This window comes from Orycteropus afer, unplaced genomic scaffold (assembly GCF_000298275.1).
Source record: "Orycteropus afer afer isolate SDZICR_OR568_19922 unplaced genomic scaffold, OryAfe1.0 scaffold00236, whole genome shotgun sequence".
Lineage (NCBI taxonomy): Eukaryota > Metazoa > Chordata > Mammalia > Tubulidentata > Orycteropodidae > Orycteropus > Orycteropus afer.
Window position 1 is genome coordinate 1,291,881 of NW_006921823.1, and position 17,862 is coordinate 1,309,742.

The following is a 17,862-nucleotide window of genomic DNA, read 5'->3' on the forward strand; positions in this document are numbered from 1 at the left end:
GGGGTTTAGTCCACTTCTATATCCTTCCCTTCAAGGCTGAGGGGTCCAGGATTATCTTCTGTGTCTGTGTTAATTGGTTTCCCTTTTCTTTGTTGAAGAGAGTCTGTGCAGTCTTTCTGCCTAGTCTGCCATCTACCAGAACTCCCTCCGGGATGTGTTTTAAATATGTTTACACCAGTTTGTATTTTCAAATAAAGATCTAATGATATTGGTGAGTTACAGCATTTTTATTTCACATCCTAATGTGTCTTTGTTTTGAATATTTTACAGAGAGACCCAGTAATTGCAAAACAGCTCTTCAGCAGCTTGTTTTCTGGAATTCTAAAAGAGATGGATAAATTTAAGACAATGTCTGAAAAAAACAGCATTACTCAAAAGTTGCTTCAGGACTTCAATCATTTTCTTAATACCACTTTCTCTTTCTTTCCACCTTTTGTCTCCTGTATCCAGGTAAAAGGCTGTATACACTCTTCATAAAATAAGCATTATGTATGTTTATTTTATAATATTACGTTATAATAACTTTATTTGTTATCAAGTTCAAACTGTTAATAATTATAAGATGTTTAACAGAGTAGATGCATGTTTGGGTTTATTGCTTCCCAATTGGGTTGGTGTAATTTATTTTTATTTTTATTCCCCCCAGAATTATGGATATGCGGATAATAAGTTATCAAACTATGTAAAAGTGTTTTATTTTGAAATAAACTAATCTCTTCTGTGCTTTGATGAAACCCTGCATTTTGTTTAGTTGCTTTTCCTCATGTAATATTTCACTAAATTCTTTCCTGCCTCCTTACTGCTGTCAAGAAATACTGATTTGTTCATAGTGATGACAAGAGTAAAGTCCCTGTCTTCATACAACTTTAGTGGGTGGTTGATAATTAACTAACACATAAATATAGGACATAACCTTTGATAGTAGTAAGTTTATAGTGCTTGAGGAACAGTACTAAGATAATGTAGGGTAGTGCTACAGCAGGCACAGAAATGGCCTGGACAGGATGTATATGTGCCACAATCTGAGGTGGTTTAGGAGTCTTTCCTGAGGCAGTGGCACTCTGAGCAGAGAACTTCATGGAGGTCTAATTTCAGTTAAGTATACTTACTGGAAGATGAATTTTTTCATGAAAGAAATATTTTCTTGACCATTCAAATCATGAATCATTAGAACTTTCTTAGAAAATCTTTTTGATTCCTTTTATCACTTTTATAACTTGTAACCTACCTGATGTAATTACAGAATCATATACTTTAACATTTATCAGTAATATTGATTTACAAATGAATTGGAAAGTAATTCCTTGAGACGAAGTATTTTACTTTTCTATTTTGTTCTTTTTGATGTATCTTGAAAATGTACGGGTGGTTTCATTATATATTACCTTCATTTTTACTGTTTAATATAGTCAATTCCTGCTTTTAGCAACCCCCATTGGCCCCATCTTCCTTCTGTGGAACAGCCGGTGGGTTTGAACTGCGAACCTTCTGGGTAGCAGTCAAATGTCTTAGGCATTGTACCACCAGAATTCCTAATGATTTATAAATTAAAACAAAGCAATGCAATCAAGTTGACTGTGACTCCTGGTTGATCCCATGTGTGTCAGAGAATAACTGTTCTCCATAGGATTTTTGATGGCTTGTTTTCTAAAAATAGATCACCAGGCCTTTCTTCCAAGGTTCATATGATTGGACTCAAACTGAGGTGGTTTAGGAGTCTAAATTTTCAGTTAGCAGACAAGCATATTAACTGTTCACACCACCCAGGGATTCCCATAATTTATAAATCAAACTCCTTTATTTTTTTTCTCCTGGCCACATTAAGATAAAAAGTGTTTGAAGAATCATGTATTGTGTCAGCCAGTATTTCAGAATAGGCTTCTCTTTACATTGTATGCTGAAGTGATTTTTTAAAATCTTAATTTCTAGTGTTTTCCCTGTATTTTTCCATCCTAATTTGGTAGAATCATTAACTGTCATTAAGTAAACAAACAACCTCAATAGCTCCCCCTGGGGCTTGCTAGTTGGCAGTGACCATGGAAAGGGTATCAGATGTACAGACCATGCTTGCATTTGAACTGCTGTTGCTAGGACTGTCTACTTGGGGCACACATCTGAAACTACTGTTTTTCTTTATCCATGGCCTCCTGCTGCATCCTGACAGACAGCGTTCACAGGGTGCCTTCTTCTTCTTTTTAAATAATATTTTACTGTGTTTTTGGTGGAAGTTTACATAGCAGTTTAAGATCGATTCAAAATTTTCTACACAAATTGTTCAATGACAGTTACATTTATTACATGTTCTCATTATTTCCATCTGGTTGTTAGTCTTCCCCCTTACTTTCTCATCTTTGTTTTAAAGTAATTGTTGACCATTTAGTCTCATATAGATGATTTTTTAAAGAATCATAGTACTCATGGTGATAGTCTTTATTTTGTGAGCCAATCTTTCATATTTAGCTAAAAGGTAACCTTAGGGGCTAGTTTCAGTTCAAGTTTTAAAGAACATCACAGGGCAGTAGTCTTGGGGAATCCTCTGTTCTCAACTCATCCAGTAAATCTACTTGTTGTTTTTAAGAATTTGAAATTTAGTTCCACATTTTTCTCCCATACTACCAGGGTCTATCTATTGTGGTCTTGATCAGAATGGTCCATAGTGACAGATGGGTACCATCTAGCTCTTCTGGTCTCAAGGTAGATGAAGCTCTGGTTTGTTGTAGATTAGTTTCTTCTCTGAGTCTTTAGTTTCCTTTTTTTCTCTTTTGGTCTGGATGAGTAGAGACCAATAGTTGTACCTTAGATGGCTGCTTGCAAGCTTTTAAGAAACCAGATACTGCTCACCAAACTAGGATGTAGAACATAACTTTTTGAACTATATTGTACCAATTAACTGAAATGTCTTACAAGACTGTGGTCCTAAAACCAATCCTATGAGATTTTGGAGGTATCTGTAACTGTACCCCCATGTGCTTCATTATATATATAAATATAAATGCATACAGTCATATACATGCATATCCATATGCACCTATATATACAGGTAGTCTCCAACTTACAATGTATCTGAGTCATGATGAACCACACTTAGAGCCATCTTTTTTTTTGGGTGGGGGGACATCTTATTGTTAGTAAGTGTATGGATATTATCCTGTCACTTGACAGCATTACACTTCTGGATAGATCTTGAAACATTCTTTGTGATGGTGAATGTGATGCCATTCCTCTTCAGTTTGCCATGCTTGGCATAGTAAATCTTATGTTTGATGAGCACTCAGGTTGTTTCTATCCTTTTGCTATAGCGAATATGCTGTTGTTAACATAGTGTGCATATGTCTGTTCCTGTTACTTCTACTAGATCCCTCGGGTATATTCCTAGGAGTGGAATTGTTGAGTCATATGACAGCTCTACCTATATATAGTGTTTTGAGGAATGCCAGACTTTCCCACAATGACTGTATCATTTTGCATTTCCACCAGCAATGGATAAGGATTTCAATTTCTCCACATGTCCTCCAACACTTGTTATTTTCTGTGTTTTTTTTTTTTTTTTTAAATCTCTTAGCCATCCTAGTGGGAGTGCAATGGTATCTCATTGTGAGCTAATGACATTGAGCATCTTCTCATGTGTCTATTTATCCACTTTGGTAAACTGTCTTTTCATGTCCTTTGCCTAGTTATTTATTTTTTTTTAATAGTATTTTGTTGTGTTTTTGGTGTTTTGTCTAGTTTTTGATTGGGTTATTTCTCCTTTTGTTGTTAAGGAATAGATATTTTCTATATGTTTTTAGATAAAGATTTTTTCCCAATTCATAGGTTGTGTCTTTACTCTTTCGGTAAAATCTTTTGATGAACATAAGTATTTAACTTTTATGAGGTGCTATTTATCTATTTTGTTTTCCATTGCTTGTGTATTTGTTGTGTTTGATAATGTATTATTAAACAAAATTAGATTTCAAACCTTTGCTACTATGTTTATTCCCAAGAACTTTATGGTTTTAGATTTAACGTTTAGGTCCTTGAAGCATTTTGAATTTGTTTTTGTATACGGTTCACAGAACTTTTTGTTCTAGCAAGGACAAATGACTATTTCTTTAAGAACGCTATTTACCAGAACAACCCTGCCTCCTTCGCAGAGGTATACACAGTCCACTAGCCATTCTTCCCTTGTGCTCTGATTAACCAACAAACATTAATTTGGTGCTCTACTCTGTACTGTACATTGTTTTGTTTCAACTTTGTGTAAAATTAGGATTTTTATGTACAAAAACACTTACTGAGCAATGTCTGTATGCATTGTCTTATACAAACTATGGAATATTTTAAATGAAGACTTAGCCTCTGCCCTTCAGGAGCTTAAGACCCTAAGATAAAGTTAAAACAAGGAATATTATAATTAATTTCTGTAAGCATTCAATATTTTAAAAATTTGCCTCATTTTTTCTTAATTTGGAACTTATAATAAGTGAAATCAAATTATTAAAATTTATCTTTTGCTTAGCATATCAAGCTTTATGATATAAATGGTTCTGTAAACAGGATTGTCCAGATAGTCTTCTTTAAAATAGACTGAAATCATTCATTTAAATTATCTGTACATATTTACATATATCCTAACAATAGCCATTTACTCATTAAAACTATTTCATGAAAGAATTCTTTTGGACAAAAAGGATGAATGGATCTTAAGCTGTAGTCAAGGACAATACTGTGCCTACTCAAGTGTCTGGAACCTAGAAGGTACTTGATAAGTATTTATAGGATGAATAGGTTACTTGAAAATTCAAAATGTATTTATTTTTTAAATTACATATTTCATATTGGAATTCTCTCTCCAAATTAGGTATCATCTTAAAATTTAACACCTAAGACAGCTTTGGTGTGTTATTAATTGAAGTAGAATTATATTTTACTTTTCTGTACTATTAGTATTTGTTTGCTTTGTGGGGTTTATGTCCTTACATTAATTCTAATTTAGGACTCTACTTGGCTTGGTGGTAACAAATCAGAGTATCATACAACTGCTAGCAGAAGGAAGAGGCTGGTGTCCAGTGTGAGGAGGGCTTATCTTCTCATGCGCAGACACACATGCAGGTCTTTAATGAAAATGCTGTCATATGATGCATATTATTCTGAATATTGATTTGAAATCTGTTTTTCATTAATATGGTATATATATATGGCGTTCACATTGAGAATTACAAAGTAAAGGTCAGTATAATAATTGCTAAAATACTATATTCAAATATTGTTGAGAAGTTAGCAACATAAAAGGTTGCATAGACTGAGATGAATATACCCACTTCTTTGATGATTACATATGAAGTAATCATTACATATGATTATATATGCAGCAGTTTCAGCTGCTTTTCTTAATCAATTAATTGGATTAATATTCATGGAAACTGCAATTATTTGAATATATAGAAATCTTCATATTTTGCTAATGGTTTTCTTGCTTTTAATTAATCCCTGATTTGGAAGTGTAAAAATAAGGTCATTTCCTCTTTTGAGTAAATTAAATGTTGAGGAAAACTTATTAATACAATTATACAGAGAAACTGCTACTTGCGTCAGAACTTTCTTTTGTTTAGTAAAATAAATTATTCATTTGTGAAGATATGATCCAAGTACCACAGGCTAAACAACTGCATGTGTTTGTGGTTTCTCAGGAAGTGAGTTGCCAACACCCGGACTTGTTTGGCCTTGACCCGGCCTTGGTGAGTGCTGGCTGCCTGGCCAGCCTACAGCAGCCTGTTGGCATCCTGCTCCTGGAGGAGGCTCTGCTCCACCTGGAGCCCCCAGAGCCTCTGGCCAAGCGGGCCCGGGGAGTGCCCCACCCCTCTCCTGAAGTCTTCAGATGGATTGAGCTTGCAAAGTAAGCCCTGTGATTATAGCACTCTGATATATAAACATGAATTTGACCCAAGTAATACAGAAAACTGGTTTGTGCTTTATTACTGGGTGGTGCAACTGGTTTGTGCTCAAATGCTAACCTAGAGGTTGGTGGTTCAAACTCACCTAGTGGCACCAAAGAAGAAAGATTTGGCAATCTGCTTCTATAAAGATTGCAGCCAAGAAAACTCTATGGACAGTTCTATTCTGTAACTTAAACGGTTGCCATGAGTCAGAATTAACTCAGTGGTAATGGTTTTGGTTTGGCTTTACTATAGAAAAATTTTGACTTCATTTTGGCAGCAAATAAACCAACAAAGGTGATAGTAGTAACACTTCTGTGAAATTTCTTAAAAACTCTTTTAGGTGAGTTCCATTCCATGAATCAAGGAACATCTTTCTCAAGGAAGACAACATTAATTAACTCTCTTAATTTCCTTCAGTATATGGAAGATTATTGCCCACCAAGTCTAGTTTCCTCTAAAGTGTAGATTTAACTTAGAGTCCGTGGTGTTTTGTTTTGGCTGCTCTGCTGAACTGAATAGAGAATGATCTGTTGTTTTTAGTTGGATTAAAAATTTTAGAAATCGTTCAATCAGATTAGTTTTATTTGGGAAAAACAAATTCTATTTTGTAGTTATGCCATTTAACATTGTATCTGATTCTTCCTTTATCTGGTTTTAATCCTATGAAAGCCAGTATTTAATTCTAAAAGCAGGATATTTGATAAGGATTGAAATTTAATTTGAACTTCTGTTTTATAGTAAAACCAAAAACCAAACTCACTGTTCTTGAGTTGGATCCGATTCACAGCAACCCCTCCTTGGGTTTCCGAGACGGTGTCACTACAGAAGTAGATCTCCCAATCTTTCTTCTGAGGAGTGGCTGGTGGGTTTGAACTTCCAGCCCTCTGGTTAGCAGTCAAATACCTTAGGTACTACACCATACTGGTTTTTAAATCTTTTGTTTCTAGGATAAAAGAGTAAATACAAGGGTGGGAATCCTTGCACTTGTCACTTGTCATTCCTATCTTTCTGTTTTAATTGGGCACTGTGAGTATATAAGGCACTAGGGCTAAACACTTATTTCAGACTCACAAAACTAACCATCCAATAGGAAAGTACATCCACCTCTGTACAAAACTAACCATAGCTGGAAGTAGGAGGTAGTCAAGGGCGCAGATAAATGCCAGGCAGTTAAGAGAACACATGTTGATGATTTAGATGTCTAGGTAAACAGTGTTGTTTTTACGTGCCATTGAGTCATTTATGGCTCATAGTTACAATAGAAGGAACCATTGGCTGGTCCTGTACCATCCTCACAGTCATTGCTATGCTTGAAACCATCATTGCAGCTGTGTCCATCCATCTCATTGAGAGTTCCTTTCTTCTTTCACTGACCTTCTACCCTCTACCATCTAAGCATGATATCCTTCTTCAGGGACTGGTCCCTTCTGACAACATGGCCAAACCATGTACCTCTTCTAAGATAGATTTGTTCATTCTTCTGGCAATTCATGGTATTTTCAATATTCTTTGCCAGCACCATGATTCAAATCCATCAGTTTTTCTTTGGTCTTCCTTATTTATTATCCAGCTCTCACGTGCATATGAGGCTATTGAAAATACCGTGAGTTGGGTCAAGAACACCTCAGCCTTCAAAGTTACATGTTTGCTCTTTAACACTTCAAAAAGATCTTTCACAGCAAATCATTGCTCTTCACCAAGCAAGATTGTATCATCTGCATATCTCAGGTTTCTAATGAGTCTTCTTCCAATCCTGATGACACGTTCTTCTTCATATAGTCCAGTTTCTCAGATTATTTACTCAGAGTACAGATTGAATAAGTATGGTGATGGAATACAACCCTGATGTATACCTTTCATGATTTTAAATCATGCAGTATCCCCTTTTTCTGTTTGAACAACTGCCTCTTGGTCTGTGTACAGGTTCCTCATGAGCACAATTAAATGTTGTGGAATTCCCATTCTTCATGACATTATCTACAATTTGTTATGATCCACATATCTAATGCCTTTGCATGGTTAATGTGACTATGTAAACAGTAACAACACCTCATATAGCTAGTACTTTCAGGGGATGAGAAACCCTTATGAGGTGCATTTGCTGTACAAATAGTTTTATTATTTTTTTTTTTTAAAGGAATCCAAAAATTGTTTATTTGGTAAATACTAGATTTTGTAGTAGGAGCTCTGGTAGCATAGTGGCTAAAGCACTTGACTGCTAACCAGAAGGCTGACGGTTCAAACCCACCAGCCACTCCTCGGAAGGAAGGTTGGGCAATCCTACTTCCATAGTGATACTGCCTCGGAAACCCAAGGAGGGGTCGCTATGAGTCGGGGCTGACTCGACAGCACATAACAACAACAACAGATTTTGTAGTTAAGATTTTTAAAAATCTGTATTTTCATTATTCACAGCCTGCATATCTATGCTGTTTTATGTTTTAATTTTCTTTTTTTTTAAATTGTGATTTGGGTGAAAGTTTACAGAGCAAATTCACTTTCCATATAGCTCACATATACTTTGTCTCATGACATTGACTACAATCTACCACAATCCAACAACTCCCCTCCCACTTCTCCCCATATTTACCTCTTCCCTCCATGCACTCCTGCCCCCTGAGCTGTCTCCCTGTGTGTACACAGCCCTTCTATTGTACAAATAGCTCTTTTAACCTCCTAAACTTTTCTAACTTTATTAAATACTTCCTCAAACTTTTTTATATAATACTTTTGCATTCTGTGGTGAATTGCTTGATGTGGCCCTTCTAGCTATTGTCCTCCATTTTATGATGTATTGTAAATCCTATTATCCAAGCCTGTATAGGGTGGTGTGGTAGTTAAGGTCATGTGTCAACTTGGCTAGGCAGCTGGTAGTAGTTATTCTCTGTAATGACTGGCAATCAACTATGTGGTGCAGTTTGCCATTAGCAACTGAGTAACTGCTTTTAAACTCCTGATTATTAAAATCATCCACTTGGGTTATTTCTGTTGGAGCAGTACAGAAGTAACCAGAACAGATGGGATATATCTTGAGTCCTGCCTTGCTGGAGGGGGTTACTCAAATCACCACTCCTAGCCTCCTTGAAAATATATATAGGAATCTTCTGGAAGGTTTGTTCTCCCTCCTGCTCCAGTTCTGCATTTTGGCTAATCGTCATCACATCCCTGGATTTGAGACAGCAGCTGTCGTCTGATCTGCTGATTTAGGTTCATCAAACCCCCCAAATTGGGAGGATCCTCCAGAGCTACTTACAGACCTGGGACTTGCCAGCCTGCCAGCCTCCTAGCCTCCACCACCACTGCATGAGATGATCTCTTGGGTGTCTGTGAGTTCTGTGAGATGTTACAGTGAAATACAGAACCCTAAGGGAGATTACTAAGAGGAGGAGGAGGAGTTAATGTATGAAATGATATGGAGTGGCATGGTAGTATGGACATAGGGGATATATTTAATCTCCACTTCATGGGGACCGGCCTTGTGCTGTTCTATCTAAGAGAAATTGTTAAAGCATATTCCTTGCAGAGTGTTGTGAATGTAATTTAACCTGTCATCATTTTGACCATCCATTATAGTGTCCATGGTCCAGAGACCGTGGGACCAGTGTAAGGTAGGGTGTACATAAGATTGAGAACTTTTCTGAATTTGTGGAAGATGTCTATAGCTCTCATCTCCTTTATGACTCTTGGCTTGGGACCTATTATTACTCTACCCTTCTAAGTAGCCACCTCTACCTCTGATTTGATATCCTCTATGCTCTGTGATCAAGGCAATAAGAAAGCTACATTTATTAAATTTTTATCTAAATTTGGAATCAGTAGGCTCTAGGAGAGAACCTGGAGGGTCGTTTTGTATAAATATATGTGAAGTTTAGTCCACAGAAGGGCAGCTGGACTGGAGGGGCCAAGAAGAAGCAGTCATTGGTGTGATGGTTAAAGGTTTTTCTTTTTTCTTTTCTTTTTTATTTTTTTCATGTAAGAGATGCCATTTGCATTGAGACTTAAAAGATGGAAAAGACGTTTTCAGAGGGGTGAGAACAACACATATTAAACACCTATTTAGGGATATTTTGAAGGGAGAAGCTTGGTTGACAAGATCAAGCAAGGCTTTTGTTAAGATAAAGAAGTAAATGAATGCTGTAACAGATATGAAGGCCGTATAGAAGTTACTTGTCAATAGAATTGAGATAGTCCGTGATTTGTGGGTTAAAATGAGGCATCAGGAGTGTCAGGATTATTTTCCTTGCTTCTGGATTTCTGGCTAAATTATAAATTCCAGGAGTAGACACAGATTCCAAATGGATCACCCACAGATAAATGGAGTGTTATTGTAATGAAATAATACTTAAACTTATTTAATGAAGCAGTTTATATATTTGAACTTTCGATATTTTCTTATTTCAGCTTAAATGCATTTTAAATGTAAAACCTAATGGTAACTTCAAAATTTTTTAAATAACATTTTATATTTTATAAATTCATATAATGTGTGACATCTTGATTTAATATCATTTCATTAAACTAATAAAAACTTATAAAACATTGGGATTTTCATTAACTTGGACTTTTCTTTTTGATTTGTTTTACAGATTGTATAGATCAATTGGAGAATATGATGTCCTCCGTGGTATTTTTAGCAGTGAAATAGGAACAAAGCAAGTTACTCAGAATGCGTTATTAGCAGAAGCCAGAAGTGATTATTCTGAAGCTGCTAAGCAATACAATGAGGTAAAATTGTCTAGAAAATATGTCAGTCATTTTTGTTCTCTGGGTGGAACTGTTAGCTTTTGAATTTAGAACTTTATAATGCTTCACTTTTATATTCATTCCTTTGATTTTACCAAAATGTTAATAGCAGAGACTGGTTTCATAATAACTAAATGTGAAATAATTATTGGTGTAACTCTTACCCTTTCTAAGAAACTACCACTGAATTAAAGAGAAAACATTTCAATTTCTAGTACTAGAAACTATAAGATGTAATTTCTTTACCTATCATTATTAATAATTTGATTTGAATAGATCTTTTTCTTTCAGTTAATAAAAGATCTGTAGAGAAGTAAAGAAGAATTGGTTTTAGGAGGATGACTATAGATTAAATATTGGACTGCCTGTGTTTTGCAGTGCCAGGGCTTCCCAGATAGACACCTGCCCAGCAAGTGGTGCAAATCCAGGTTGATATTCAGAGACTTGAGTGAACATCTGGATTTTACATGCTGTCAATTTCTGCAAATACCCTATGTTCTAATTGTCATTCCCAGAACTTGCTAAATAGTCAGTAACACACAGTCTTGACTTGAATGTGATTATGGTCACATAATGTCTCATTCTGATTACTGGCTTCACTGCTAAGTTTCTCACAGAAGTGAGAACTCTTTAAGTCAGGACTCTTACAGTCAGTTGTTACCAAAAATTTCCTTTATTCCTTTCAATAGTACTCTGACTATTTTCTCTTTGCTCTCACCTTGTTCACAAATCTGAAAATGATTGTCCTTAGTGTGAATGTTCTATACCTCTTATTCCTCATTTTTCCATTTATAGTCTTTCCATCTTTTTAAATTATCTTGACTTTTCTCTGCCAGGCTCTCAATAAGCAAGACTGGTTGGATGGTGAGCCCACAGAAGCAGAAAAGGATTTTTGGGAACTAGCCTCCCTAGACTGCTATAACCACCTCACTGAGTGGAGATCACTGGCATACTGCTCTACAGCCAGTGTGGACAGCAAGCACCCTCCAGATCTAAGTAAAATGTGGAGTGAGCCATTTTATCAGGTTGGTAGGATTATTTTGAGGTCACTGAAATAAATATTTTTAATGGTCAAGAATTTTCTAATGAGTACAGTTATTTGGGAGCTCTGGTAGTGTAGTGCCTAAGGCACTGGACTGCTAACCAGAAGGCTGGAGGTTCAAACCCACCAGTAACTCCTCGGAAGGAAGATGGGGCAATCTACTTCCGTAGTGATACTGCCTCGGAAACCCAAGGAGGGGTTGCTATGAGTCAGGTCCGACTCCACGGCACATAACATCAACAACGTCAACAGTTATTTAAAACTTTTCAAAAGCAAGGCAGTAGTAGTGAACAATCAAGGTATTTATATAGCGTAATTCTCCCACAAAGCTCCACAAAACCCAAACCCACTGCTGTCAAGTGTATTCTAACTGATAGTGACCCTATAGGACAGAGTAGAATCCCCATAGGATTTCCAAGGCTGTTAATCTTTATGGAAACAGATTGACACATCTTTCTCCCACAGAGTGGCTGGTGGGTTCAAACTACTGACCTTTAACCACTATGTAAAACACCACATTATTTTTAAATCTCTAATCACTTTTAGCTAACCCTTTCAAAATGAATGGGATATATTTTAAAACACATAATACTATCCCATGACAGCATGGAAAAAGTTTCCTCTTGTCTCTTAATGTTACAAAAAAGGTTGTACGGGGCATTGCCATTCCTGGCACACCCCAACCTCCTGAATGAGATGACTTCAAGTCCCCTATACAGCTGTGATTTTAACTGAACTTTTAAGTTCCTCAGTTTGTGTGTAACATTCAAGTGCTTTTTTTTTTTTTTTTTGCTGTTTATTATTATTTTTATTGTGGTGAAAACATATATACTAAGACATTCACCAAAATAACCACATTTACAGCTCCCCAGTGTTCTTTAAGCTGAAAGTTTTTCTGTTTTCTCAGAACATGTTCCTTTGTGTTTTGTGGTTACAAAATAAGCACTTTTAAATGAACTGGCTTAAAACATTGTAGTTCATGAAATCAGATGTACATGAACTGTTGAATGTTAAATGAGTTTGCTTTGTAAATTTGTACTGAAAGCACAGTAAAAAAAAAAAAAAAATTTAATGACTTACAGCCGCACCATTCTCTGGAGAGTTGCCCTTGACCAAAGGGCGCTGCTTTTCCCAGAGTCGTGACGTTGTTCTGTATCCCCAGGGCAGCCAATGCCAGTAACAAACAGTTACCTTTAAGTCTATTCTGACTCAAGGCAACCCTGTGCATTTCAGAACAGAACTATGCTCCACTAGTTTTCAATGGCTATAATCTTTTGGTAGTGCATCACCAGGCCTTTTTTTCTGAGGTACATTTGGGTGGATTTGAACTGCCACTTACTCACTTCATAATAAAGCACTTAGCTCTTTGTGCCACCCAAGCTACTGTGGCCAGTAAGGGGTACCAAAGCCATCCCCTTTGCCTCAAGTTGGGACAACTTTGTGATGCCAAACATGAACCAGAGCTTTGCGTGTGATTGGACTAAGGTTGAACCACCCCTTTGCCTAGCTTCTCCCTTGCCGTATTCTGCTCCACCCACATCCTTAAAGGTGTCACCAGAGAGCCCTCCCTCAACAAACCACTTGCACACAAGCCTTGCTCCTGCTCAACTTCAGGGATCTTACATAGGGATCTTATATAGGGTCACAAAAAAAACAACCAATGTTAAAACATTGTTTTAGGCTTAAAACAGTTAACATCACTTAGACCCTAAAAATTGAACTATAAATTATACCAAAGAAAGTTATGATAATAAAATAATTATATATTGACAGATAGGTTTTCTAAAGTTACAAGTAGATGTTGATGTTCTGTAGGAGACGTATTTACCTTACATGATCCGCAGCAAGCTCAAGTTACTGCTTCACGGAGATAATGACCAGTCCCTGCTGACATTTGTCGACAATGCTGTGAGCAAGGAGCTCCAGAAAGTTCTCCTAGAGCTTCATTACAGTCAGGAACTGAGTCTCCTTTACCTCCTGCAAGACGATTTTGACAGAGCCAAATATTATATTGAAAATGGCATTCAGATCTTTATACAGGTAATACAGGTGTATCCAAATGTACCATTTTTCATACTACTTTATTAAAGTCATTAAATTCATGAAAATATTTAACAAGTAAAATTTTCAGTTTTAATTTCATACCACTCATTTTCTTCCTACTATTTGTTCTTCCATTTTCTTCTAATATTTCTCTTCACTCTGTTCTTTGCCTTAATTATTTGTAAAATCCTTTCTTTTTCTGTTTTTTAAAAGTTCCTTTTTTGTTTGTTTTTCCTTTAGTTCTTCTCACACTGTTAAAGAACACTTAAGATGTATTTGTGTGTGTGTACTGATATTATGACTTTGCCATTTGGAGCAGCTGTACAGAATTTGGTTGCTTTGTGAAGAAGAGCATGTTTTGAGTATTTCTGTTTATTTTCTGTCATTTTGCCCTCTGTTCTTTTGGTTTTTTAAAATTTTTTCATGACAATTTGTTTATGTTGTAAGTTATTGTCTTTGATTGAGTTGGTTGACATCTGCTGTTGGCATGTAAAGCACACTGATTCGTTTTCTTTTTATTATTTATTTATTTATTGAAGTTGATTAGTAGACTTAAGAAGTTTGTCAAAGAAAAAAGAATTGGATACTATAGTTGGGAGTTTTACCTTACAGGATATCCTGATTTTTAAAAAAGTCACTGGAAATTGAGGCAATGATACCCTGATTGTTACCAATTTTACTGATTTCCTTAAACTAAAATATAATTAGAAATTTTTTTAAAAAATGAATTAAGCTATTTTTTGATTGTTTCTGTGTTCTAATTATTAATCATTCTGAGGTAAATTGGGTAACTTACACATTAGGCTAATTGTTGTATTTCATGTTTTAGAAAATTATCTTAAAAAATTAAAGTAGTATGGATTTTTAGGTATGTCATCAAAAGCATAAGCAACAAAAAACTAGGTAACTTGGACTTTATCTATTAACAACTTTTGTAAACTAGAGAGTATTGTCAAGAAAGTGAAGAGACAGCCTACAGAATGGTAGAAAGTATTTGCAAATCACATATCTGATAAAGACTTAGCACCCAGAATATATTGAGAAGTCTTACAACTCACTAACAAAAAGACAAACAACCTACTTTAAAAATGAGCAAGGCCTTGAATAAACATTTGTCCAAAGAAGATTTAAGATGACTAAAAAGCACGTGAAAGATCATTGTTGTTGTTTGCCGTCGAGTCGGCCCCGACTCATAGCGACCCCTCCTTGGGTTTCTGAGGCAGTATCACTACGGAAGTAGATTGCCCAACCTTCCTTCCGAGGAGTGGCTGGTGGGTTTGAACCACCAGCCTTCTGATTAGCAGTCAAGTGCCTTAGGTACTACACTACCAGACCTCCTGAAAGATCATCAGTCATTAGAGAAATATAAATCAAAACCACAATGAGGTGCAGCCTCACACTCTTAAGATAGCTAGTATCAAAATAACAAAAAATGGTAATTGTTGGCTGGTGAGAATGTAAAATGGTACAGCTACTGTGGAAAAGAATATGGTTATTCTTAAAGAAGTTAAATTTAGAATTACTTAATGACTCAACAATTCCACTCCTAAGTATATACCCCCAAAGAATTGAAAATAAACACATTTACACTCAAAACAAACACGTTTACACACATGTTCATAGAAACACTATTCACAATAGGCAATAGGTGGAAATAGCCTAATTGTCACGAGATGAGTGAATCAACAAATTGTCAGATATACATGCTGTGAAATGTTATTTATCGATAAAAAGAAATAAAGTTCTGATACATGCTATGACATGGATGAACTTTGAAAATATTATGCTAAGTGAAAGAAGCAGTACAAAAAGGATCATGTATTGTAGATTCCATTTACATGAAATATCCAGAATAGATAAATCGATAGAGGCAGAAATAGATTAGTGATTGCCAGGTGTTGAAAATGGGAACAGAGTGCTTAATAGGTAAGGATGTTTGCTTTGTAATGATGGAAATGTTTTGCTACACTGGATAGAGGTGGTAGATGTCCAACATTGTGAATGTACTAAATGCTACTGAATTCTTCACTTTAAAATGGTTAATTTTATGTGAATTTCACCTAAGTTGTTTTTAAAAAGTGAAAATAGTAAATTAAATTATAAACATTATATTTTCCTAGACTTATTCTAGTACTGATGTCCTCTTACACAGAAGTAGACTCACCAAATTGCAGTCTGTACAAGCTTTAACAGAAATTCAGGAATTTATCAGCTTTATAAGCAAACAAGGTAAATTTTAACGTACCATTTATTTTCTTCTTTTGTAATCGTGAAGGAATTTTAACATCTTATTTTTTTGCTCAGCAAAAGTGAATGTAGGGCTTAGAAACTGTTTTGAATTCAGTAAAAAAAAAAAAATTATTTTTAAAGTCATTAAAATAAATGTTTCAAATGGTCAGACAGTATTGTAGTCATGGGTGATGCAATGCCAAATAAGAAATAAGCAAATGAATGGTTTGTATAGTTTCTGCTGGGAACTGAGACACGTCAGACATGGAGGAAACCTGACTGGGCCTAAGCTGGGGAGGTGGCCTTCTGGAGCATGATTGTGAATGCTGAGAAGTGGAGTTTGCAGAAAGCCTCCTAAAGTGTCCTCAAAGGTGCTGATGGTTCTGAAACTGATGCCAGGTGCCCTGGGCCTGCAGGAAGGTGAGGCTACTATGTTAGGGACCAGACCATGAAGGTCTTTATGTTGACAGATAGGGCATTTTATCCTGGGGCCCATGGGAAGCCATCCAGCACTGTAAGGGAAAGTGTAACTCTTGGTAAAGGTAAAATTTCTTAGTTGTAAATTTGAATTTAAATTTTTTCCTAATTAAATATAATTATGAAAGATACTCTTCAGTTATAACAGAAAATTGGTATTCATCTGTATCTACATAATTGTATCCTGTTTTAAACTTGGAGAATTATTTTGTGAGTACCTATCACTAATGAAGTATTGTTCATTTTCCAGGAGCTATGTTAATTTCTTTATCTGTATTACTTAGTTTTTTGTAGATTTTTTTAATCCTCATTTTCTAGAGGCTTAGAGGGGTTACATGATTGGCCTGTGTTACTAAGTGAAAGATCCAAATTTGAGTACAGGTCTTTTGACTCTAATCTCGTCAGTGTGGTAAATGAGTTACACATGCTTATTTCCCTATCTTCACATCCCTTAGCAATTGAGTTTAATGTCAGAATGTAGTAGATTTAGCACAGTAACTTTACATTCCTTTTGTGGAAGAAAATGCACAGTTTTTTGTTGTTGTTGTTGCTGTTGTTTTGGTTTTTAGCTTGGATAAGAAATTTAAGTTTCTGTTTACTGTTGACTTTTGTCAGTTTGGCTTGCTGAGTGGGGAATACGGTCATTCTTTAATATTATTTTTATAGGTAACTTGTCATCTCAAGTCCCTCTTAAGAGACTTCTAAAAATCTGGACAAACAGATACCCTGATGCTAAAATGGACCCAATGAATATCTGGGATGATGTCATCACAAATCGGTGAGATGTGACCCTGTTGATTTGAATATGAGTTCTTTTCTGAAATTGCCAAAATGTTTTTTCCCCTAAACCATAGTTTAGAAAAATGTGGGTTTTGAGTCTTAGAATCTCTTACTTTGCCAATGTCATGTTCAAGTTATCCCATGCTCCCAGGGGCACCCTGCACTAGTTCTCCCACTCACTTTAGATTCCTCTTTGGCAGTAAAGGAAGTCAAGGAAGCAGCGAGGACAGCAGCACATCTGCTTCTCTCTTGGGACTAAATTTTAGGTAGTGAAATGATAGTAAAGAAAATACTGTGGAATTATATTTATTACTGTATTATTATAACTTGGATTTTTGATACTCTGCCTTCTGCCTCCCACCTCCATTACGTAATTTTTTTTTTTTATCGCTTTACCTGGTCTGAGATAATTTTCTTATTCTTATCTTAACCTCACCCTGTAACAGCCCTGGGTAATTGGTGGGGCAAATAATAACCATATATTGGAGAGAAGAGGCAATCAAATCTTTTTTCCTTTACAGCTAATAAACAACATGGGAGATGCTTTGAGACATGTTCATGCCCTCCTCCTCATAATACTTATCCCTCTAGATTCAGTGTCCATGGATGACTCTTAGCCTGAACTGATCT

The 17,862-nt window shown here is 35.9% G+C and overlaps 1 protein-coding gene across 1 annotated transcript in view; it reads left to right on the top strand.

Annotated features, from left to right (window-relative positions):
• PRKDC (protein kinase, DNA-activated, catalytic subunit) overlaps positions 1 to 17,862 on the top strand; it is a 550,241-nt gene that overhangs the window by 378,405 nt on the left and 153,974 nt on the right. The window contains exons 62-68 of the mRNA XM_007949066.1: positions 271 to 450; positions 5,670 to 5,875; positions 10,505 to 10,643; positions 11,498 to 11,686; positions 13,519 to 13,743; positions 15,867 to 15,975; positions 17,119 to 17,230. Coding sequence (XP_007947257.1) covers positions 271 to 450; positions 5,670 to 5,875; positions 10,505 to 10,643; positions 11,498 to 11,686; positions 13,519 to 13,743; positions 15,867 to 15,975; positions 17,119 to 17,230 — 1,160 coding nt within the window. The remainder of the gene's footprint in view (positions 1 to 270; positions 451 to 5,669; positions 5,876 to 10,504; positions 10,644 to 11,497; positions 11,687 to 13,518; positions 13,744 to 15,866; positions 15,976 to 17,118; positions 17,231 to 17,862) is intronic.